Source organism: Portunus trituberculatus, chromosome 16, assembly GCF_017591435.1.
Source record: "Portunus trituberculatus isolate SZX2019 chromosome 16, ASM1759143v1, whole genome shotgun sequence".
NCBI classification, from domain to species: Eukaryota; Metazoa; Arthropoda; class Malacostraca; order Decapoda; family Portunidae; genus Portunus; species Portunus trituberculatus.
This window is the reverse complement of record NC_059270.1, coordinates 15,167,246-15,192,380: the sequence shown is the minus strand read 5'-3', so window position 1 is coordinate 15,192,380 and position 25,135 is coordinate 15,167,246. Positions and strand designations below refer to the sequence as shown.

The following is a 25,135-nucleotide window of genomic DNA, read 5'->3' as shown; positions in this document are numbered from 1 at the left end:
AGGCAAAATTCTCTCTCTCTCTCTCTCTCTCTCTCTCTCTCTCTCTCTCTCTCTCTCTCTCTCTCTCTCTCTCTCTCTCTCTCTCGCGAATGGACTATTCTTATTTCATATCTTGATTTTTTATTTAATTTTAGACATTTATAATTTTTTACATTTATAGTTCATGCCATGTTTTTTTTTTTTTTTTTTTTTTTAGCTCACTTAATGAATATTTTCCTGCTCCCAAATGCTCGCGCGGGCACGTGCACATACACACGCACGCACGCACGCACGTTTGACCATCGCTTTTAACAATTGTACCGCGAAGCGAAGAAATATTTAAGTGACGTCAACTTTCTATACGATATCAAGGAAAATTCATCCCTAATTCGTCGTTCCCGGAAAAATATAGGACTGATTATATTAAAGCGATAAAAGGACAGCATAAAGCGTAATATGAGGTATCTGAGACATTAAATGAAAAGAAATGCAACAGTGTTAGTTTTTAAATTTGAAGGCCAGGTTTTATAATATTAAGTTATGAGAAAGATTTTATGTAATTGTATAAGTAATATGTCAATTTTTCCTATGTCATAAAGTCATTAGAGAGTCGGAGTTTGTAAGGACAAGAGAGGAAGAAAATGCGTTTTTTTTTTTCATATATAAGGAAAGCTTAAACAAAGAAATGTTATAAAGGAAGATAAATAGATTGAAAAGTCTACTCATTAACAGATTTTCCGTAAAAAAGGTTGAGTAAGAATACAATCCTTGTACAGTACTTTCATTTTGAAGCTAGATTGATACTCTTCTCTTGAAACACTTATAGGTATACATCAAGTGGAAAACAGTATCAGGTAAATTTCATTTTAGGAAGTGATGAAGGACATATCAAGGATTCCATGTTAGAGAAGAAAAAAAGTTTGTGTTTATTTAGTAATATAACTGTGGAATGAAACATGAAGCTTAAAGAACAAAATTATTGTAAATCTTCAGGTTAGTGGTTTATTGGTTTGCAAGATTTTTATTAATGAAATATGAAAAAAATAACAAGTGATTTGAAGTGGTTGAACAAGTTACTTTGATATCCGTTAGTAAACGATTGGTTTCTTACGAAGATAAAAGAAACAACGAAAAATAACACTGAAGAAATTAACTTAGCAAACTATATGAGGCAATTAAAGTACCATGCAAATTGACCCAGGAAGTCTCATTTATTCGGCTATTTATTGATCTATTTATTTATTATTCATTTATTTATTCATTTATTTTTATTTATTTATTTATTTATTTATTTATTTTTTTTTTTTGTACTTATTTCTTGTGTTGTGGTTTGAAGGTAGTCGAGGGTCGAGGGGCAGACTTGTGGCCGGGCAGGGACGGGAAGGGAACTGAGAAAAGGGTCAGATGAAGAACCTTTAAGTCTTCGGTTTTATGGTCAGGTAGAAGAGACGGGGCGTGAGCTCTCTCTCTCTCTCTCTCTCTCTCTCTCTCTCTCTCTCTCTCTCTCTCTCTCTCTGGTTAGATCATAATTCACTGTAACTCGTCACTAGGAGAAGTATCGCTGTATCGTAATCCTAGTCGGTGCTATGTGACCTCGATATTGTGGTGCATTAATCTCTCTCTCTCTCTCTCTCTCTCTCTCTCTCTCTCTCTCTCTCTCTCTCTCTCTCTCTCTCTCTCTCTCTCTCTCTCTCTCTCTCTCTCTCTCTCTCTAAATTTTTGTACTATTCTTTTCACAAACTTTTGAGGAGACACACACGTATACACTCACTCGTCTCCTTTTTTTTTGTTATAATTTATAGGATAACCGTCGAAGTTTTTTTCCCCTCATCCTCTTAACCCTCTGATGCATAAAGCTAACCACAACTGCCACTAGACCACCAAAGCTTCCTTTGCCGCCACTTTCCACACGCTAAAAAGAAACTCCGAGATTGGTCGCTCCCTCTTCCGTGGCAACTTTGAATTTTAGCTTTGAATTTCGGCTTTGAAAGTCTAAGGGCTGATTACGTATTCACTATATATGATTTCAAGGTGGGTAGATGGAGCTTGGGCGTGTAGGCGCAGCAGCGGCCGCAGGAGGAGCAGCAGCAGTGACTGGAACGTGCGTAGGTGGCGGGGATGATAGCAGTGTATATAGATGGTAGGGCGAGAAGGGGGGAGTACTCGTAACCGACACAGGAAGGGTCAGCGGTGTCAAGGAAGACCAGTTTTTCTTTCTTTTTTCTTTCCTCTCTTTCGTTGCTTCTTCGCTGGCTTAAGAACTGACCAGACTGAACGTTCAGGTTTCTCCATCCCTTCCTCTCCGACTAACTTCGACAGTATTAGGTCCTCGTTCCGCGTTTGGTCCTCTCCCTGCTCCTCCTCTAATATGTAGAAGCAGGATAACGAGAGGACTCGGAAAAAGATGGGATGTCCTTACCGAATGTGGAGATAATCAGTTGGATGAGAGGGATAAGATTTATGCTCATATACCTTGTTTATTTTTCTTGAAGTGTTTTGTTGGTTGTGGTCTGAAGGTGTGTGTGTGTGTGTGTGTGTGTGTGTGTGTGTGTGTGTGTGTGTGTGTGTGTGCGCTCGCGCGCGCGCTCGCGCTAATGTTCTGTTCTACTTGTTTCAATAAAAATTTCTTTTATAATCTCTTACTTCTCTTCTGTTTCTTTATTCTTGTTTTGTGATTTGATATTTACTTTACTTTTGTACTAGTCATTCCTTACACTGCTTTCCACCCGTTGTCTCTTTTTTATAGACTAATTCTTTATTTATACTACCTTTGCCTCTTGTTTGTTGTCTTTTTATCATCCAGTCCTTCATTTGTACATAAAATTTATTTTTTCATCCACATCACTGGATTATTTATTTTCTTTCCTATATTTCTTCGATTATACCTTTTTTCCTCCTCGCTTCTCATTTTGTGTATCTTTGCTTCTCTTCTCCATTCATAATTCTTCCTCTTTTCTCATCTTCCCCCACCTTCTTCTCTCTCTCATTTTCTATCTATGTTATTTCATGGCATTTCCTCCTTCTTTAGGTCCTCCTCTCTTCTCTCTTCTGCAATTACCACACCACCTCTAAATCCCAGTCTAATCATATGGGACTAGTATCCCTCGCTTAGGTACCTCTTAGATTATATTTACTCATGGTCGTGCTGTAAATGCTTTTGTCTCGTACTGAAAAGGCCACATGTTAGTATGTACTTAATCGCGTTACCTTACGTCACTCGATACAAAAAGAGCTCAACCTTCAAAAAGTAGTTTTAGCATTCTCATTCACGAAGCTGTGAAATTATCTTATCTAAAAACAATTGTGTGAGATTAAAGAAAAAATTCATAATAGATTGAGTAATGAAAAGGAATGATTGTTGCCAAGGACTGTTTGCCGGAAATACCTTGAAGTTCAAGGAGGTAATACGCGGACGGTGAGACGAACGTATGTCGCTTGAATGAAGAGTATGTCATAAGTGTAAGGCCCTACACGCAAGGTTGAATTCGTCTCCTCTATAGGGTAGATGGTGCATTACTACGTGTGTCGTGGCATATATTTCACCACAACTGCCACAATTAGGCAATATACTCATAAATACCTGGACTTACCGCTGGCCCTGCGCTGATAACGCTACTTTGGGTATACATATGTCTCATATATATATATATATATATATATATATATATATATATATATATATATATATATATATATATATATATATATATATAAGGCTAATTAAAAAAAATTACAGATGGAACTTTAACCTTGATGCTGAAAATTATCAGTGCAACAGCCACCATGTAGCTAGTGTCAGATGGCTCGAGGGGCGGCCGAGATTCCCCAGCGTCCTTGACTTACGGCGAGGCGGTGCGCTGACCGACTGTTTAACGTCGTTCGAGGCACGTAACGAGGCCAGGTATGCTGAGCGTGACGCTACCAGCATGAAGCTCCGCCTCGAGCACTGCTTCAGTAGATGGACGGATGCATAGGGTGTGACGCATAGGATTGCAGATTTTGGATCTTCGGAGAAAGCAACAATGGTGTTCACGGACTGATAGCTGTGGAAATGTTATGTTCTTACTTCACTTCACGCGTTTAAAAAAATATATTCCTATTTCATTGAGATAGGTTTTAACAAAAACTTTTGACTCTTCATCTTTTAGGGCACTTCACGCAAAGTTCCTCTTTAGTCTTGGCATCGACGTTATATATATATATATATATATATATATATATATATATAGAGAGAGAGAGAGAGAGAGAGAGAGAGAGAGAGAGAGAGAGAGAGAGAGAGAGAGAGAGATATTCGATATTCCGAAGAACCTAATACTCCATTTTTTGTGGCTCATCGCTAAAGTAAGAAACGGAGAAATCGAGAGGAAGGAGGCGGTAGAAGGAGGGAAGAGGTGGGAGATAAGAGGTGGTTTCATCTGACAATTTGTGGGAAAAGTGGAGTTTGGTTACTCAGTTTCACTTTACTGTTAGTATTTCATGATATGGTGTCGTGTGCAACATGTCTGTTGTGGGACGAGGTCCTAGGCGGGGTGGCCTGAGGGGAGTGAAGGAAGGCGAGATCAAGAGGTAGAGGGGGAAAGGGTGGAAATATAGAGGACACTGAATTGAACGTCTCTGTAAACGAAGGAAGGCATGAGTGAAAGCTCTTATTATTCAATACTGTTTTTTTTTTGTTATTTTATTATTATTATTATTATTATTATTATTATTATTATTATTATTATTATTATTGTTGTTATTATTATTGTTATTATTATTATTATTATTATTATTATTATTATTATTATTATTATTATTATTGTTGTTGTAAATATTATTATTATTTTTTTGTTATTATTATTATTGTTATTATTATAATCCATCTGATAAAATACCATGAAAAGTGTTTGAAGACTAACTGTTGTTAAGCCAGTGGAAAGGGAAGAGGAAAGAACAAAAGGCTGATAAGGTACCATGGTGTTTACAGAGGCTATAGTGGAATTGAATGAACAACGAGACAAAATGTAACGCACATTTTATGTTCAGCCACACGTTGCCCCCCAGGCAGCATGTTGTGGCGTCACATAATATCCAAACGAATGTCCACCGCCACAAAACAACACTTGCATCACCCCCGCCGGCGAGTCTCTAGAGCAGTGAGGGTGGGCAGGGAGAGGGGAGGATGTGTGTGGTGAGACGTGAGGGAGATCAGAAAGAAAGAAAGAAGGGAGGAGTTTGGGAAGAGACCTTGGAAGAAGAGAACAAATAAAAATAAACATGCATTATGCAACTACATGAAACTGAAGTTCTTTTTTTTTCTTTTCTCACTCTTCTGTTGACTAAAGCACCTTACCAAAAGTGTAGTGTTTCATTTTTAAGGTTGAAAGGATGATTGCTTCATGTAAGGTGTGAATGGAAAGTATAAGATCATCTTCATAAACTAAAGAAAATTTAAATTGAGATGCAAGCAGTAGTTGACTGGATGAGAGATAGTGAGTAGAAGAAGGTTCTCATTGTTCGCCTAAATAGTACAAGGGCCAGCCAGGTGACTGGAAGTGTGTCAGCACTTAGCCAGACACCTGGACAGCTTACCAGGTGTCACGTACATACATCACGTACTCTAAATGTGCCACACACACACACACACACACACACACACACACACACACACACACACACACACGTAGTGTAGTGGTTAGCACGCTCGACTCACAATCGAGAGGGCCGGGTTCGAATCCCGGCGCGGCGAGGCAAATGGGCAAGCCTCTTAATGTGTGGCCCCTGTTCACCTAGCAGTAAATAGGTACGGGATGTAACACGAGGGGTTGTGGCTTCGCTTTCCCGGTGTGTGGAGTGTGTTGTGGTCTCAGTCCTAACCGAAGATCGGTCTATGAGCTCTGAGCTCACTCCGTAATGGGGAAGACTGTCTGGGTGACCAGCAGGCGACCGAGGTGAATTACACACACACTACACACTGCGTAGTGTAGTGGTTAGCACGCTCGACTCACAATCGAGAGGGCCGGGTTCGAGTCCCAGTAAGCAGCGAGGCAAATGGGCAAGCCTCTTAATGTGTAGCCCCTGTTCACCTAGCAGTAAATAGGCACGAGATGTAACTCGAGGGGTTTCCCGGTGTGTGTTGTGGTCACAGTTCTACCCGAAGATCGGTCTATGAGCTCTGAGCTCGCTCCGTAATGGGAGAGACTGGCTGGGTGACCAGCAGGTGACCGAGGTGAATTACACACACACACACACACACACACACACACACACCGCGTAGTGTAGTGGTTAGCACGCGCGACTCACAATCGAGAGGGCCGGGTTCGAGTCTCGGGAAGCGGCGAGGCAAATGGGCAAGCCTCTTAATGTGTGGGCCCTGTTCACCTAGCAGTAAATAGGTACGGGATGTAACTCGAGGGGTTGTGGCCTCGCTTTCCCGGTTTGTGGAGTGTGTTGTTGTCTCAGTTCTACCCAAAGATCGGTCTTTGAGCTCTGAGCTCGCTCCGTAATGGGGAAGACTGGCTGGGTGACCAGGAGGCGCGACCACACACACACACACACACACACACACACACACACACACACACACACACACACACACACACACACACACACACACACACACACACACACACACACACACACACACACACACACACACACACTCTCTCTCTCTCTCTCTCTCTCTCTCTCTCTCTCTCTCTCTCTCTCTCTCTCTCTCTCTCTCTCTCTGTGTGTGTGTGTGTGTGTGTGTGTGTGTGTGTGTGTGTGTGTGTGTGTGTGTTTCACTGTTTGATCTGCTGCAGTCTCTGACGAGACAGCCAGACGTTACCCTACGGAACGAGCTCAAAGCTCATTATTTCCGATCTTCGGATAGGCCTGAGACCAGGCACACACCACACACCGGGACAACAAGGTCACAACTTCTCGATTTACATCCCGTACCTACTCACTGCTAGGTGAACAGGGGCTACACGTGAAAGGAGACACACCCAAATATCTCCACCCGGCCGGGAAATCGAACCCCGGTCCTCTGGCTTGTGAAGCCAGCGCTCTAACCACTGAGCTACCGGGTGTGTGTGTGTGTGCGTATGCGCGTGTGCGCAGTGGCGGATGTAGGGGGGAGGGGGAGTGTCCGAGAAGGCCATGGCCTTGGCTCCCGCGCCCAGAAGGGCCCCGCGCTTAAGTGTTCCAGGCCTGAAGGGCTACAGCCAAAGTAAAGGAGGAGCCTGCAGGTTCGTAGAGAACTTTTCTTGAGATACAGTAGTATTAGGAAACACGTATTTTTAATAATCATTCGTTAATTTGTTATTTGTTTGTCGTTTTCCTGTTACAGAAAAAAATCAATACAAAAATATAAATTTAATAAAACGAACTTACTTCAACTAAAACAATATGTATAAGTAGTATTGATTTTTTTTTAATGCAATTATATGAATATCTCTAATCCTTATTTACCTAGTAGTTTGTAAGAGTTTCTCGCAATTCGGATGCATAGAGACGCAAACATATCTATCAGCTGGGCCTGGCAGCGTGATGTGCTGTTGTACTTAGTATGTCAGGGCAAGTATTATTTTTCTTCCTTTAAAGTACACTTTGTGATTTCCAGCACAATACCAGTTTTCCAAGACCATTAACCCATTAAGGTTTGGTAAAAGACATTGGTAAGGTCTGATTAGCGATTCCTAAAATAGGAAAGATACTTTTGACACCACTCAAAGTCTAAGTAGTACTTACTTTACCATACCTATCATGTTGGAGTTGGTGACGTAGTAGGATAGATGAGCGAAACAGCGAGTGAGTGAGTGATTGAGTGAGTGTGTGTGTGTGTGTGTGTGTGTGTGTGTGTGTGTGTGTGTGTGTGTGTGTGTGTGTGTGTGTGTGTGAGGAAGCTTTCACTCTCAACTTCATGGAGGGCCACATGGTCGAGAGGCATGTTATATTCATGCTTGAGGTAAAAAGAAACAAAGTATAGGATGGGAGAAAGGCTAAGAGACTTCTGGACGTTTGCTTGGAAAAAAAAAAAAGGAAGGGAAAGAGAAAATATGATAAGTTGAGGAGAGAATAGGAAGAAGAAAGGGGAAGGTGTGATGAGATGAGGAGAGAAGAGGGGGGAAGGTATAAGGAATCTAAAAGAAGGGAAAAAGAAAGGTGTGATGAAAAAGAGAAGGGTGAGGTGTAAAGACTAAAGAGCCTGGAAGAGTTAGGAAAGAAGTGAAAGACTAGAATATATAAGGGAAGATGTGACTAGGAAGTGAGTTTGTGTTTACTAGAAGGTTAAATTGAGAAAGGAAACTAGAACAATGTTATAGGAGAGAAGAGGTCTGGGGGAGGGGAGAAAGGTGAAGGAGTACATTGGGGGAGTAGAGTGAGCAGTTTAAGTTCAAGAGGGAAGAAAATGAGGTCGACGGCAAAAGAAAAAAAAGTTTGTTTTGAAACACTTCAATAAGTACGGGTACGATTACTGTTACTGCTTTTTAATACTCTACTGTGGTATTTTTATTAGTTTGATAACCATTACTGCTGACTTTTTATTACTGCCATAACAAAAACAAAAACAATTCCACTAGTATCCATCACAATCATTACTCCAACTATTTTTTCTTTATTATTGCTATTACCACCAGCATTACCATCGCAATAATAACAATTATTATAACTTCAACGCTGCTGCTGCTGCTGCTGCTGCTAACAACGTTATTAGTATCATATGATATCAAATTGCAGCAGCAGCAGCACAATTATAATAAAGTAAAATGAATCATTAAACATACAAGACGCTTGCATTCCCTCGAACTGTGGTTTAGAAAGTTGACTTCGAGAAAGCAGCACCACCACCTACTACCTCATCTCAGCCTAGCTTCCAAGCACTTCGAAGACACCTGCTCAAATAACCGACTCACCGATCCACCGAAATGAATCAGCAGATCATCCATTGAGACACTAGTAGCTGTGTTGTGTTGCTCTACTGACGGAGGGAGATGACGCGGGGGTGGCGGGTGGAAACGGACGCGGCGCCTGTGGTTATCTTTTTCTTTAAGGGTGTGTGTGTGTGTGTGTGTGTGTGTGTGTGTGTGTGTGTGTGTGTGTGTGTGTGTGTGTGTGTGTGTGTGTGTGTGTGTGTGTGTGTGTGTGTGTGTGTGTGTGTGTGTGTGTGTGTGTGTGTGTGTGTGTGTGTGTGTGTGTGTGTGTGTTACAAAGCAGCGTAGGAAGGTGGTGACAAGGTAGTAAACAATCATGGGTATGATAAGTGGGGATGGATGAGGGTGGATGTTGGATGTATGGTAGGTTTGGTAATGTGGGAATGTGAGAGGGAGAGGTAGACAGAGTTATATAGTGATAGTAGTAGTAGAGACAGTGATGGTAATAGAGATAGTGAAGGATAGGAACCGAACATTTATTTGGAGGCAGAGTTATGCAGTGATAATGGCAATGGAGGTAGTAGTATAGATGTAGTGGGAGTGAAGGATAGAAACTAAGCACTTATATTTATCCAAGATTTGCTATCACACTCACCGTGAGACTTTACCTGAGTAAATTTCTAAAAATGACTCAGTGGACTTGTCATGAGCAGTGAATAGCTGGCAACTTCATCGTAACTGGCGGGGTTCCTTGAGTTGCCCTTGCCATCTCATAAACCTAAGATAATTGTAATTATATGAAATAAACCTGAGAGTAGTAGTAACAGTATAGTCGTTGTTTTTGTCATCGTGACACTTTGAATTGGTATATTAAATGCAACTTCGTGTGTAGAGTAGGAGGAGGAAGTATGGCTGTTGATTGTAACTCGAAAACTATAATTCCTTTCTTGCCACATGCATCCCATAATGTTGGGATAATACATACTGAATATGGTTAATATTTTTGTAACCATACACGTCAATCATTAAAATACTTACCTATTTTGACAACTATCCGCCTTGTAGTGGTCTATTTCTTCCTTAATCCTCTCAGTACCATAACGTGTTTCCATATTCATTCTGCTACTTGGTGATTTTTATACAGCTTATTGTGAGGTAGAAAGACTTAGTTGTTGCTTACCAAGCTTTATTAAGCTTAAACAGAAGTATAATCTTACTTCTCTGAATAAGCATACAACTCTTAAATCTACAGTACTCTGTACAATGTGTACATATCCATAAACACTAAAAATAATGAAAGAAAGGTAATAAAACTTACAGGGCATATTCAGTGTTGAGTCCCACCAAAGAGTGTAAGCAAAACAATGGGATCATGACAAGACTCATAAAATAAGTAGGACATATTATAACATTCTTCCCCTCGAGAGAAAATAAGAATATATCACATAAAACCCTCTAGCGAAAATAGAACATATAACATAACCAATGATCCTCAAAATTAATACCAATTCAGGACATCATTATTTCAATCCCACCCATATTGGCTTGAAGGCTTCAATATACGAGTTGATCTTCGCACTGCAGATGAAGTGGCAACCTCCTCTACTTGGCTTTCTTTATCGCAAGCTGAGTTCTCTGCCTCCTGTATTGATTGGGACAAATATTCCTGATCTTCTGTAGAAGTATCTGTGGTGGGGCACTTGGCCTGGCCTTCAGGATATGGTCATAGTCACGTACGGAGATAGTTGAATCCTGTCCATCCTGATATCTAATGTTGGCGTAAGTCTGGTTCACGTCCAAGAGTTCATCTTGATCCGCCAGACAAAGCTCCTCAGTAATACCGGCCCTGGTTTCATAAACCAAGAAGGTAAAGCACTTCTGGGAGATGAGCGACGTGGAAACCCGAAGAAACGTTTATGTGATGTAACATTTGTAGAGGATGTTGCACGGGAGTCAAAGTTGCACGTCTATCAATCTGGTAAAGACATAACTTTGGCACAGAAGCCACAACGCACGATTTCTAAGGGATATGTCATTGTTGACCTAACTCTTCACTTGAACGGACAGACTTATCCACCCACGCTTCTTGGGTTAATGAAGGATCTGTGTGCTGGAGTACTACTCGATCAGCATTCCTCTTTGATTTGTTTATCTGTATCCCGATATGTTTTCATTCTGTATCTAAAACACTCTTATTCTTTGTCTCTTCTCATGTCTTCCTTTATGAATGTTTTTTATTCGTTACTTGTATTTATATCGTGTTTTTTTTTTTTTTACTCGTTTGGTTTTCTTTGCTATCTTTTTTATTTGTTTGCCATTTATCTATACCTAATGCCTTGTGGATTTGCCTTCTATGCCTTTCTTTGTGTTCCTTTTCCAATTGTTTCTTATTTTCGTTTCTTGTACCTATAGTTTTTAATGCTGTCAAATTCTTGTGTTGTCTTATATGTCTTATTTTCCTTTGTGTTCTCTTCTTTCTGTTTCCTATTTCCCTCTTTCTACCTGATCTTTCTCGTTAAGTTCCGCTATCGAAGACATTGCACAATATGTTGTCTCCTTCTTCCTTTGTACTCTTTTTATCTTCACGTTTCAGATTTATTCCCATGATGTGTCTTTCCTTCAGCTCCTTTTTTTATAGCTTGTTTCTTAAATCTCGAGCAAATATCTTAACTTATTTATCGTTTTCTTTCCTTATCATCCATAATTTCTTCACTTATCTTTAAGGTTCTTTATTACCTGTTCCTCTGTCTACATTCATTAATTCTTTCCCACCTTCACAAATCAGCATAGCTTACTACTTTCCATTCCTCTCTCACATTCTTTGTATTCCTCCTGCCCTTCGCCCCTTCACCTTGCTTTTCCATTACCCTTACCCTTTCTTTCCCATTCTGATAACTTGCACGTCTTCTCTGACCCTTCCTTTCTACCTTGCGTCACATAGTTTTTACTCTTCCTTATTTGCATACTCCTGCCCTTTCGTGCCTATTCACACCCTTCTCCCTACATTGCGCCACATTCGGCTCTGCACGTCAACTGTGCCTCCTCCTCCTCCTCCTCCTCCTTCTTCTTCTTCTTCTTCTTCTTCTTCTTCTTCTTCTTCTTCTTCTTCTTCGTCCTCCTCCTTCCTCCTCCTCCTCCTCCTCCTCCTCCTCCTCCTCCTCCTCCTCCTCCTCCTTCTTCCTCCTCCTCCTCCCTTAGAGATCGTAGCATCTGAGGTGACCTCATCAAACGTTCAAAATACTTAAAAATATAGACAAGATCGATTACGAAAATCTTCTTGGAGCTCTCGCAATCAGTAACAAAAAATAACGGCTTGAAGCTTAAAGGACAGCGATTTAATACTACTGATTTGCGAAGAAACTTTTTTAACGTAATAGCTGAACATTGGAACAAGCTGCCAGCGTCCGTCGTCCAAGTTAACACGGTAGCTACGTTCAAAAGTAAATTAGACAAGTTTTATAGAGAAATTGGTTTCCGTATTTTTTTTTTTTTTTTTTTTTTGTGTGTTAGCGACAGTAGTAGTTACACTAGATATCTCTTTTTCATAGCAATAGTAGTAGTTTTACATTAGTACTCTCTTTTTCCCATCTTTCCTGTATAAATTTCCCCGATTGTCCTTCTCAGCAATCGGGGTGTATTTTTCGTCTTATTTCTTGCCGGGTGACGCCGGAAGGAGTGGTGGGTGGGGAGGAGCTTCATCTGTTCTATATCCTTGCCTTCTACTAAGTATATAGCTTCTGTACATGTAGTATAGTAAACGAGTGACCTCGTCATAGGTCGCAAGGCCTCCTGTCACTCGTCTTTCTCGTATTCCTATGTATTCCTTCTCCTCCTCCTCCTCCTCCTCCTCTTCTTCTTCTTCTTATTATTATTATTATTATTATTATTATTATTATTATTATCCTCCTCCTCCTCCTCCTCCTCCTCCTCCTCCTCCTCCTCCTCCTCCTCCTCCTTCTCCTCCTTCTTCTTCTTCTCCTTCTCCTTCTCCTTCTCCTTCTCCTCCTCCTCCTCCTCCTCCTCCTCCTCCTCCTCCTCCTCCTCCTCCTCCTCCTCCTCCTCCTCCCCTTTCACTCCCGCATACGTCACCTACCGGGCACGACGCGTCCATCCAGACAAGCGTAAAATGTCGTCGTTTATCTTCGTTGTATATGCTGCGTTTGTCATTCTTTTTCCCTCATAGTCTTCCCCGCTTCCCGCTCCCTTGATCGTGAAGAAAAGAAAAAAATATGTGATGGTTTCCTTCTTTTCTGAGTTTTTTTTCTTGCCTATGTTATCGATATTTGTAGTGTGTGTGTGTGTGTGTGTGTGTGTGTGTGTGTGTGTGTGTGTGTGTGTGTGTGTGTGTGTGTTCACCACGGTCGTTTGCTGGTCACTCAGCCAGTCATACAGACCGATCTTCTGGTAGGACTGAGACCACACCACACTCCACACACCCGGAAAGCAAGGCCAGAACCCCTCGAGTGACATCCCGTACCCATTTACTGCTAAGTGAACAGGAGCTACACATTGAGAGGCTTATCCATTTGCCTCGTCGCGACCTGGACTCGAACCCAGGCCCTCTCGGTTGTGAGCCGAGTGTGCCAACCATTACAGTACGCGGTGTGTGTGTGTGTGTGTGTGTGTGTGTGTGTGTGTGTGTGTGTGTGTGTGTGTGTGTGTGTGTGTGAGATTCACTGTTTGATCTGCTGCAGTCTCTGACGAGACAGCCAGACGTTACCCTACGGAACGAGCTCAGAGCTCATTATTTCCGATCTTCGGATAGGCCTGAGACCAGGCACACACCACACACCGGGACAACAAGGTCACAACTCCTCGATTTACATCCCGTACCTACTCACTGCTAGGTGAACAGGGGCTACACGTGAAAGGAGACACACCCAAATATCTCCACCCGGCCGGGGAATCGAACCCCGGTCCTCTGGCATATTCCCTTGGCTATCTTTTTACTATGCGATCTCGTAGTTCTATTTAAGTTTTCCTCTCTCAACATCATTTGCTCATTATCCACTTCATCCAGTCCATTCAACAGTTTATAAACCTGTATTAAATCTCCTCTTTCTCTTCTTTGTTCCAAGGTAAGCAAATTCATTTCTTTTAATCTCTCCTCATAGGTCATTTCTGCCAATTCCGGAACCATTTTTGTTGCCATTCTCTGCAATCTCTCCAACTTCCTTATATGCTTCTTTTTATAAGGGGACCAAACCACTCCAGCATATTCCAATCTTGGTCTAATTACCGTACTAATTAATTTCTTCATCATATCTTTATCCATATAATGGAAGGCTAATCCAATATTTTTATCAAATTATACGTTTCTCCAAACATCTTATCAATATGAGCCTCAAACTGCCCATGGTCTTGTATTATCACTCCCAAATCCTTTTCCTTTTCCACCTTTTTCAACACTACTTCTTCACCCATCTTATATGACCCTCTTGGCCGTCTTCCACTCTTCCCCATCTCCATCACATGACTTTTGCTCAGATTAAATTCCATTTGCCACCTCTTGCTCCACTCCCAAATCTTATCCAGATCTGCCTGTAAAATTTCACAATCTTCTTCACTCTTCACACACCTACACAACTTCGCATCATCCGCAAACAAATTAATATAACTGTTTACTCCTCTGGCATGTCATTAATATATACAAGGAAAAGTATTGGTGCCAGCACTGAGCCTTGTGGGACTCCACTCTCCACCACCAACCAGTCCGACTTTGCATCCCTTATTACCGTTCTCATCTCCCTCCATCTCAAGTAGTTTTCCATCCACTTTAACACTTTTCCTTTCAGTCCTCCATAAATCTCTAATTTCCATAGCAGTCTCATGTGAGGTACCTTGTCAAAAGCTTTCTTTAAATCCAAATATACACAGTCCATCCATCCTCTCTCTCTTGTATTTTGTCAACCACTCTTGAATAAAAGCTCAGTAGATTTGTTACACATGACCTCCCTTTCCTAAAGCCAAATTGATGATCCGATAATAACTTATGATCCTCCAGGAACCGTATCCAATATTTCTTTATCACCCTCTCACAAATCTTACCGACCACACTTGTTAGAGACACAGGTCTATAGTTAAGAGGCTCTTCCTTACTGCCTCCCTTATAAATGGGCACCACTTCAGCTCTTTTCCACTCTACTGGTACTTCCCTGTTTCTAATGAACACCTTATAATATCATATAATGGATCAATCAATTCTTCTCTACACTCCTTCAATAATTTTCCTGAAACTTCATCTGGTCCCATCGCTTTATCATCTTTAAGTTCCTCCAACATTTTATATAACTCCTTTTAGGTATCTTAATGTCATCCATGTGCACATTTCCTTGTACATTCTGAGGCTTTACAAACATTGTTTCTTCAGTAAATACTTGCTGAAACCTATTATTTAGCAATTCCGCTATATTCTTAGGGTCATCTACTATCCCTTGCTCTCCTTTTAATCTTTCAATGGACTCTCTCTTTTAAGTTTACCATTTATGAACCTGTAAAACAATTTTGGATGTTCCTTACTCTTGTCTACAATATCTTTTTCAAATTTTCTTTCTTCCTCCCTCCTTACCCTCACATACTCATTTCTCGCCACTCTATAATTCTCCTTATTTAGTATATTCCTGCTCTTTTCCATCTTTTCCAAGCCACATCTCTCTTTTCCTTAGCCTTAACACAAGTTGCATTAAACCAATCCTTTCTTCCTTCCTCTCTCGGTTTATACTTTGGTACAAATTTCATAACTCCTTCTTTATAATATTTCATAAAAATCTCATATTTTTTTGCACTTCTGATTTGTAACATCTCCTCCCAATCTAATTTTCTGAAATAATTTTTCAAACTTTGTGTCCATCTTTCTATAATTCAATCTACCACTCCTGTATGTCTCGTCTTTCCTTCGCTGTGTTGTTGCTATCTGCATTTCCATAACCACATGATCACTCTTTCCCAAAGGACATTTGTATTGTATATCTCCACATAGGTACACTTCTCTTGTTAACACCAAATCCAGTCTAGCCGGTTCATCATCATCTCTATATCTAGTATTTTCCTTCACCCTCTGTTCCATCATATTTTCCATCATTAGATTAAGAAATCTTTCTCCTGTGTGTGTGTGTGTGTGTGTGTGTGTGTGTGTGTGTGTGTGTGTGTGCTTGTGCGTGTGTGAGTGTGTTTCACTGTTTGATCTGCTGCAGTCTCTGACGAGACAGCCAGACATTACCCTACGGAACGAGCTCAGAGCTCATTATTTCCGATCTTCGGATAGGCCTGAGACCAGGCACACACCACACACCAGAACAACAAGGTCACAACTCCTCGATTTACATCCCGTACCTACTCACTGCTAGGTGAACAGGGGCTACACGTGAAAGGAGACACACCCAAATATCTCCACCCGGCCGCGGAATCGAACCCTGGTCCTCTGGCTTGTGAAGCCAGCGCTCTAACCACTGAGCTACCGTGTGTGTGTGTGTGTGTGTGTGTGTGTGTGTGTTACAGGACTGTAAGACTAAAAGACAGACATACTGGTTTACGTACAGGACATACTCGCATATCATTACGTAGGACATCATTTCTATGATTTTCCATCCCCGACTAAGTAACTGTGTCAGCTGTTATCAAGTTGTCCTTCATGACGGCTTTGCTTTTTGGAAATATTGCCTTGGTCGTTATGATGTTTGTTTGTATTTTTTTTTTTTTTTTTCCATAGAAGTGTGTGTGTGTGTGTGTGTGTGTGTGTGGGTGGGTGGGTGGGTGTGGGTGCGTGCGTGTATACGTGTGTTCGCATTATGCTCTTCATATTTGTTTGATTAATTGTATTCAGTGTTGTGTCCTTTGTAAATAATGTCATGAAAAGTAGATAATATTGAATGTATATATGTTTACATTTATTTTGTTCCCATTAGAGCAGCATTAATGCCGCCACATTGCAGCATGGTGGCACTGTTGTGGCTATCTCTTGTTAATGTTTGTTTTGCCTGTGTGCCTGTGTTTGAGCAGCACGTGGCGGCCCTTGCCGAGGCTGATAAGGACTCCACAGTGGAAGAGGTTGCATCTAGCGAAACAATGGAGAAAGAAAAGATCGAATCCCCTTCGCTTCTGCTCGCTGAGGAAGCCGAGAACACTTCAGATGATGTTTTGACTCCTATAGAGGATGCAGCTTCGCTGAGTGGCAGCGACAGAGTCTCAGAAAATGACATGATTGTACCAGGAGAGGAGTCATTGCCCGAACCGAGTGAGGCAGACTCTCCTCAACTCGAAGAGCCTCTGGAGGGACGGGAACAAACCCACCCCGAGACTGACGGTTCCCAAGAGGAAGAGGTGCAGCAGCAAATGGAGGAGGAAGAAAAAGAAGAGAAGGAGGAAGAGAAGGAAAAGGAAGAGGATGAGATAAAGGTCGAGGCTACTCCCGAACAGGAGTCTGACCTCGAAGCAGAGTACGACAACGTGGAGATAGATGCTGGACGTGCCGAAGTAGTCGCTTCTCAGGCAACTTCTGATTCGCACTGTCTTTCTGCTTCCTCGGGGGAGTCACACTCCTCACACGGCTCCGACATCACCCGCACTGACCCTCCTACTCAGGTTGGTTCTTCCCCAGCCACCGCCCCGCACGCCGCCGCTGCCCTCAGCTTGCACTTAGGGGACTCCACCACTAACACTCCTGCTATCTGTAATAATCAGCCTAAACCCTGTTAACACGAATTAACAGATTAAACCGCTTCTGTTACTTAGTATAACCTGATGACTACCGCTTCTTTCCTTTCACCTCTCATGCTACTAACAACAGACACGACCAGCTGCCTAACGGGCTCAGGTTGCTTCCTATTTATTTATGATGTGGCTTTCTTTTTACAGACAGTGTGTGTGTTATGATATAGTATTCATTCTCTCTCTCTCTCTCTCTCTCTCTCTCTATATATATATATATATATATATATATATATATATATATATATATATATATATATATATATATATATATATATATATATTTTTTTTTTTTTTTTTTTATGTAAGAAGGGAAATCTGGCTCAGGACACCAATATTAAAAAACAGGCCCACTTAGTTGGCAGTCCCCTTGCAGGTCCGAGAGAGTTACCTGAAATAAAAAAAGGATGAACGTCTTGAAACCTCTCTTGAATGAAGTTATGTCATAGGAAATTGGAAATTCAGAAGTAGGTAGGAAGTTCCAGAGTTTATCAGAGAAAGGTATGAATACTGATTAGAGAGTTGCACAGAGTTGGGGCGGAAGAAGAGAGCGTTTTGCAGCGAGGCCGCAGGGAGGCATGCAGTTAGCAAGATATGAAGAACAGTTAGCATGAAAATAGCGATAAAGGATAGCAAGAGATGCAACATTCCAGCTTTGAGAAAGAGGCTGGAGATGGGTATTCAGAAGAGAGGAATTAATAAGACGAAAAGCTTTTGATTCCACACTGTGTGAGTGGAATCCCCCCATACATGCGGAGAGTACTCCATACATTGGCAGATAAGGCCCTTGTACAGAGTTAACAGTTGGGAGGGGAAAAAAAATAAATAAATAAAAAATAAAAAAAAAACTGGCGGAGACGCCTTAGAACACCTGACTTCGTAGAAGTTAGGCGTTCTAAGGTGTGAGGTTCTGAGGTGTGAAGTTTTCAGTTTAGATTATAAGTAAAGGACAGACCGAGGATATTCAGTGTAGAAGAAGACGACAGTTAAATGTCATTGAAGAAGAGAGAATGGTTGTTTGGAAGGTTGATAGATGGAGGAATTGAGTTTTTGAGGCATTGAACATTACTAGTTTCTCTGTCCAATCAGAAATCTTAGAAAGATAAAAAGTCAGACGTTCTGTGGCGTCTCTTCCTAAAAGGTTGTCTCTGGAAAGACGCGGAAAATAGATATTCCAAGAAGTTTGATTTAGATTATTAATAAATATTAGGAAGAGAGCGGATGACAGGACAAAACCCTAAGGAGCACCACTATTAATAGATTTAGGAGAACAGTGTTCGTCTACCACAGCAGCAATAGAAAGGTCGGTAGGAAAACTTGACAAAGTTGCAGAGAGAAGGATAAAAACCATTGGAGGCTAGTTTTGAGATCAAAGCTTTGTGCCAGACTTTTGATATATATAACGCAACAGCTAAAATTTCACCAAGATTTAGTAAGAAAAGCCAGAGTACCAGTAGAGCGGCCTTGACGGAAATCATACTTGCGATCAGATAGAAGATTGTGAAGTGACAGATGTTTAAAAATTTTCCTGTTGAGGATAGATTCAAAGACTTTAGACAAACAAGAGATTAAAACTATAGAGCGGTTGTTTTAGGGATCAGAATGGTTACCCTTTTTAGGAGCAGGTTGAATGTAGGCAAACTTTTAGCAAGAAGGAAAGGTAGAAGTCGATAGACAGAATTGGAAGAGTTTGGCCAGGCAAGGTGCAAAGACGGAGGCATAGTGTTTGAGAACGATAGGAGGGACCCCAACGGGTCCAGAAGCCTTCTGAGAGTTTATGCCAGCTAGGGTATGGAAAATTATCTATCTTTCTATCTATATGCCTATGTATTTATTTATCTCATTTATGTGCACTGCTGTCGTTGAATATAAATTTCTGAACTACCTGTATTTCTAATATTTTCCTTCCTTACAGGCTTTAGTTCTTCAGCCTCTCGTTGTCCTTTGGCAGACTTCACAACACAGAACACATCTGCATTTTACTGACGTCTCTTAGCAAAATAAAAGGAAAACATCGATGCGCATTATTCTGTCAAGTGGTTTCGATTGCCTTAATGCAAATGTAGAAACTCATTTTCACCCAGCTTAGTTTTCTTTTTCTTTTTTTTTTTTTTTTTCCTTATTGATTATACGCTATTTCTTTAATTGAATGTTGAGGCAATACGTCACCGGTTTATCCATTACTTTTAGCACTTAGAAAGATTCCTGTGACTGAAGAATGAACAGCCATCAACAATCATTCCATAACGTGATCAGGCTCAGGGTTTTTTTTGTCATTTTTCTTGAGTCCGTCTCGATTTAGAGAACACTATTCGTAATCTCTAGTACTTTCCATCATTCCTTTTATTTTATTTTGCTGTTAACTCTGATATTTGCTTGAAAAAAGTGTAGTTCAATGTTGCTGTTCCTTTTCTGTAAGTCAATCACTACGACGACTTCCTTCCGAGTCTGGATCAGTTTTTTTTTTTTTTTTTTTTTTAATACTTATTATCACACACGCGGCTAATATAATACAGAGCTCAGTATGGCGCTATATTAGACGTGGTGACTCAATGTGAGCCAGTCGTTCAAGCCTCACACAGCAATAACTTGTCAGGTAATCATCTCTCCGAGGACTTTTGGTATTTACATTATTCGGTAGAATGACAAAAAAATATAAAATTGTGGAATAGAGCATCTGTTTCCACACTGCATACAGGAAAGGTGACAAATCAAGAAGAAAATTATTTTATTTTCAGTGCTGCTACTTACAATGACAGCACCTGAATTTGAATAGAAGAAAAAAAGACGTGCACAGTAACATCAACAAGTCGTGATCAACTCTTTCCTCTTACAGTGAAATTTCCAACATACTCCCTTGCCAAAGTCCTTCACAAACACACTTTGTCTATAGATATAAAGAGCTTTGTATTAACTGATGACCAGTATATATGATCAACACTTGCAATCAGGGTTCACTATAGTCACCACAAAACGCAGTCTTACCACAAGTATACTTCTTCACTCTTCCTCCCCTTCACCATTTTTCTCTGCTCCCTCCATCACTCGTCTCACGTTATTCAATTCTTTTCATCTCACCCTCACAGTTTGCGGTCACATACACTCGCTCCTCACTATGTATTTTCTTTCTTCCTCTAACATTCTTCACCGAGCCGTCACTACAAAACTCATTCAATCTCGCCATCATAAAATCGATGTTACGATCCACCAGCACTGGCACCACTACACACACACACACACACAAAGAGAGAGAGCTATGATATCCTCTTTCTCCTTCCTTCCTTATTCTCTTACCTGTATACCACTTACCACCAATGTTACACCATTAGTGTTCAACGCCTTAGTCAGTCACTTGGTTGTGCAGGCATTCTCTAGACTCTACTCTTGAATGACCTGCTCGTAATGGCACTTAATGAGAGCAGTCGTCTTTTACTCCCAAGATCAGTCGTCTTAGAAGAAAGATTATGAAGGATGCCTGAATACTGCCTAATCAACATTCATTTGGAGCTGTAGACGACTTGGGGTGCAGTGTGGACTCGCATCCTTGATGGAGTTTTAGGCGTGACTGACAGAAAACGCAAAACAGCAACGTGGATTCAATCTGGGAACTTCAGTTCGATGCAAAAGAGTGTCAATTGAACTACTGAATGGAGCTAGCCAGCCCATCCACCGATGATTTTTTCTTTTTTTCCAGAAATTTATCTAAAGTTCTTTGTAACGATTGTTTCAAGTAGGACTTCGCTAACGAGATTCAGCTGACTTCACGATCTTTTTTTTTTATGCTGCAATGTCCGAAGTGTTGTACAACTGGATGGCAACAGGACAGGAAGATGAATACCAGAGATAATGATCCAATTTTCGTTATTTTTTCCTTGTCCAGAGTCCCATGAGCACTTCCCCTACGCCGCCACCCTCACTGGAGTCTGTCCCCGAGCCCGTGCGCAGTTCTCCTCAAGCAACCCTCAACAACACTGCCGCAGCCAACACCACAACTACCAAAACTAGCACCACCAACAATGCCAGTCCGAAGTCTCAGCCAGTGTCCAACAACAACACTTATAACTCCAGGTAAGCTACTTATTGAAGTCATTAGTGTAATCTGAGTATTTTAGTTCTTAGTTTTGTATACATGGTGATACTGTGGGCTACCTAGCAACTCAGTATATGTCCATTTCCTCAGTGGCCTTAACCTCAACATGTCTGCGGCGGAGATGAGAGCAATGCTGGCTCGCAAAAAGAAGGCTGACCCTCGGAAGGAGACGGTCGATCTCAAGACGAAGTACGAGATCATCCAGAACATGTGAAGAGCTGGACGGGGGCATAGCAGGCGTCCTTGTCACACCAGACTTGTGGACACGCCGAATTGCCACTTATGTGGTTCATGGTTCTTTTTCACACTTAATCTTTCTTTCCTGTGATTTATGATGATTGTACATGTGGTGAAGACTAGTAAATAATCATGTATATATTAGTAAAATGTATAACTTTGAACTTCTGGTATATGTGAGGTGAGTACTTTGAACTTCTGGTATATGTGAGGCGAGTCCTTTGCCAGGATTAGATTGAGGTCTGTGAAACAGGGAACAGGGAAAATAATTCTCGATTCAGAGTAATAGAATGAATTTCAAGCAGATTTCCATACAAGCTGAGGCCACTATTGTTTTTCATGTCATGTAAAATATGTACCATCACGTAACCACAGATGCCTCTAGACACAGCAATTCGTCTTTATGGGTCTTGATTAGAGGCCATTCTGATGCCACGCCACGAGCACAGGTCTAGAAATGTAAGCAGCATGGAGGGTGAGCTGTAATAGAGGCTTAGCTGCCTCGTCCGTTACTGTACACTATGGGGCAAGTGATGCAACGAAACCAACTTGCGCTGGCGATGTAAAATGTGAATTAATGGTATTATAAGCTTACATTAATAACTTGTTTGTATTGAAGACATAAACACCTGATTTTAAGTTTGATTATAGTAAGATCATTTATTCTTCTAATCGATGTAAAATGTGAATTAATGGTATTATAAGCTTACATTAATAACTTGTTTGTATTGAAGACATAAACACCTGATTTTAAGTTTGATTATATAGTAAGATCATTTATTCTTTTAATTCATACCATGTGCCGAAGCATAGACTTAGGGAATTGATGGAGCAGCTGCTGCCACCCACTCATAACTTAACGTTCTTTGTCCTGATCGCCTCTGGCACAACGATGATGGCATGATGTTCAGAATATTGATGCCTCCTTGAGCACTTAGGGATATATTCTTTTTAGACTGATAGGTTACACTATCTACACAGTGCCCCAATCTACTGAAGGAATGACGTGAAGACCTTTCTGACTCTGCTTCGTTCACCGAGCATGAAGGTTCGTCAATAATTGCGTCACTAATCAGTAGTACCAGAAGGCAGTGCGGTGAGGTGACGCCCAGGTCAGTGCAGCACCTTACTGAGGAACACTACATAGGTCTCCCATGTAGGTAGCTTTTCAATGTGTTGTGGTTTGATTTCTTACCTGGTGTACCTCTCTGCATATAACCGATAGGTGTGTGTACGATCATTTTTGTGCTTACCAGTGCATTCTATGTTGTCCCTGTTCATTGTGATACGTAACCAGTATATATTCAATAAACTGTAAGCATGTGACGTACTTTATTTTAATCCTTACGTATCAGAGTTTGACAATTAAGAGGAGGTGGAAAAAACTACTTAATTGGCGGAGTTATCAGCTTAGGATGTTTTTGTAGTATGGTAATGGTATGCACTAGTATCTTATAGGGTAAGAGAGCGATGGGAGTTGGAGAGTTACATAGTTCAGCATGTGAGAGAAGAACGTTATTAAATACAAGTTAACCAGGATAACAGCACATTACCTGTGTGTGTAAGCATCGTATATTGGTCTCTCTACAGGCTAGATTCTTACTTCTATTGAATGGCCGTTTTGAGAAGGATTTGTAAAAAGGGTTTGCACCTGATCCATCTGGAAGTAAAAGATACACAGGCTTACAGAAAAAAAAAAAAAATAGTCATTGGTAGTTGTTATTAGCGTTGAATGCGAGAGAAATTGGGAGGTTATTAATAGCTTGTTATTGTTATCCAAAGTGTACTTTAAATGCTTTATCATCCCTCAGTCCAATGTAGCACTTGAAACAAATAACATGACTATAGTTCTAATAGTAATTAGTTCTGAAGATTTTGAGAAAATTTTCGATATATATTAACAAATTGCTATGCCAATAAAGAGGAGCTTTGAATATGGTGTTTTTGTCAATCCCTGTGTAGCACCAGTTAAGACAAATACCCTGAATTGATAGTAGCCTAGATTGGCCTAATCATCGCCATACAAGGAAAGAATTCATTGAAGTAATAACAAATTAGCACTATGAAGACAGACAGGAATATAAGTTATTCTTCAATCTGGCATAGTTGAGAATATTTTCTTTTTTACTTATTTTATTATTATTTTTGCAGCAACGCTGATTGTTGCTGGGTTTCATTTCCCTTTCGTTTTGCTTTCAGTATATTTAATGTTCTATCACAGATATTATTATTTCATATTACATCTAATAATTTACAATCTTTGACTAAATAAAGAATAAGAGTGTGACACCACAAAGATCTCATATAACTAGCATTTTGCTTTGAACTGCTACAACAATCCTCGACAATATAATCATGAATACCCCATTAGAGAATGCTCCTTTTAGATAAAGTTTTCTTTTATTAAGATCTATTTTTGCAGCAACGTTGATTGTTGTTGGGTTTCATTTTCCTTTTGGTTTGCTCTCAGTACATTTGATGCTCTATTATTATTTTTTTCATGTTACACCTAATAATTTACAATCTTCGACTAAATATAAAATAAGTGGTGTGTTTGGCAAAGATCCTACATAACTAGCGTTTTGCTTTGAACAACACTCGACAATATACAATCATAAATACCCCTCCTTTTTAGAAAACTTTTCATTGACCTGACTGCTTAGAACAGTAGAGAGAGCAAGATGAGAGAAGGAATGAGAAGAGGAAAGAAAAGCAGGTAACCAGTGTATGTTACTCGTAGTTTCGCTGTCAGGGAGAGCGAGGAAGGAAGGCTGGTGTTGATAAGGAAGCAGGGCCCAGGCAACAGCTGGTAGTCTTGCGACAAACGGCTGAACGAGGGTCTACAGCAGGACAACAACAAAGAACATGGCGCAGTAAGACTATAACTGAGCAGTCTACTCCTACTACCAGCACTACAGGTGTGTCCAGTGGCAGCGTTTTGTGGCATAATACTGTGATATAGTGCTATATTGTGTAGTGTTAAGGGAAAGACGAAATTGCGGAGAGAAGCGTTAACATCGACGGGAAAAAACGGGGCGCGTGCTGTACACCCCCGCTCTGCACCTTGCCCGGGGGCACACTGACACGAGTGGATGTCTGCTATCCTGCAGAAGTTGGTGAGCTCCAGACGTTCCGCAGACAACGACACCACCTCTAACGACGGTGCCTCACGCCCCAGCAACGATGTCGTGCCCACGCCGCGACCACACTTGCCACACAGTGCCACCCTAGCGCCACATTTGTCGTCGTCCGCCTCCCTGAAGGAGTTCAGTGTGTGGAGGTAGAA

At 40.9% G+C, this 25,135-nt stretch overlaps 1 protein-coding gene across 1 annotated transcript in view; it reads left to right on the top strand.

Moving 5' to 3' along the window:
- The window catches only part of LOC123504508 (Na(+)/H(+) exchange regulatory cofactor NHE-RF1-like), a 70,816-nt gene extending 47,644 nt beyond the window's left edge, over positions 1 to 23,172 (top strand). Inside the window, 3 exon segments of the mRNA XM_045255080.1 lie at positions 16,815 to 17,396; positions 21,403 to 21,590; positions 21,703 to 23,172. Of these exon segments, the coding sequence (XP_045111015.1) occupies positions 16,815 to 17,396; positions 21,403 to 21,590; positions 21,703 to 21,826 (894 nt within the window). The 3' untranslated portion in view covers positions 21,827 to 23,172.
- Positions 23,173 to 25,135: the final 1,963 nt, after the last annotated feature.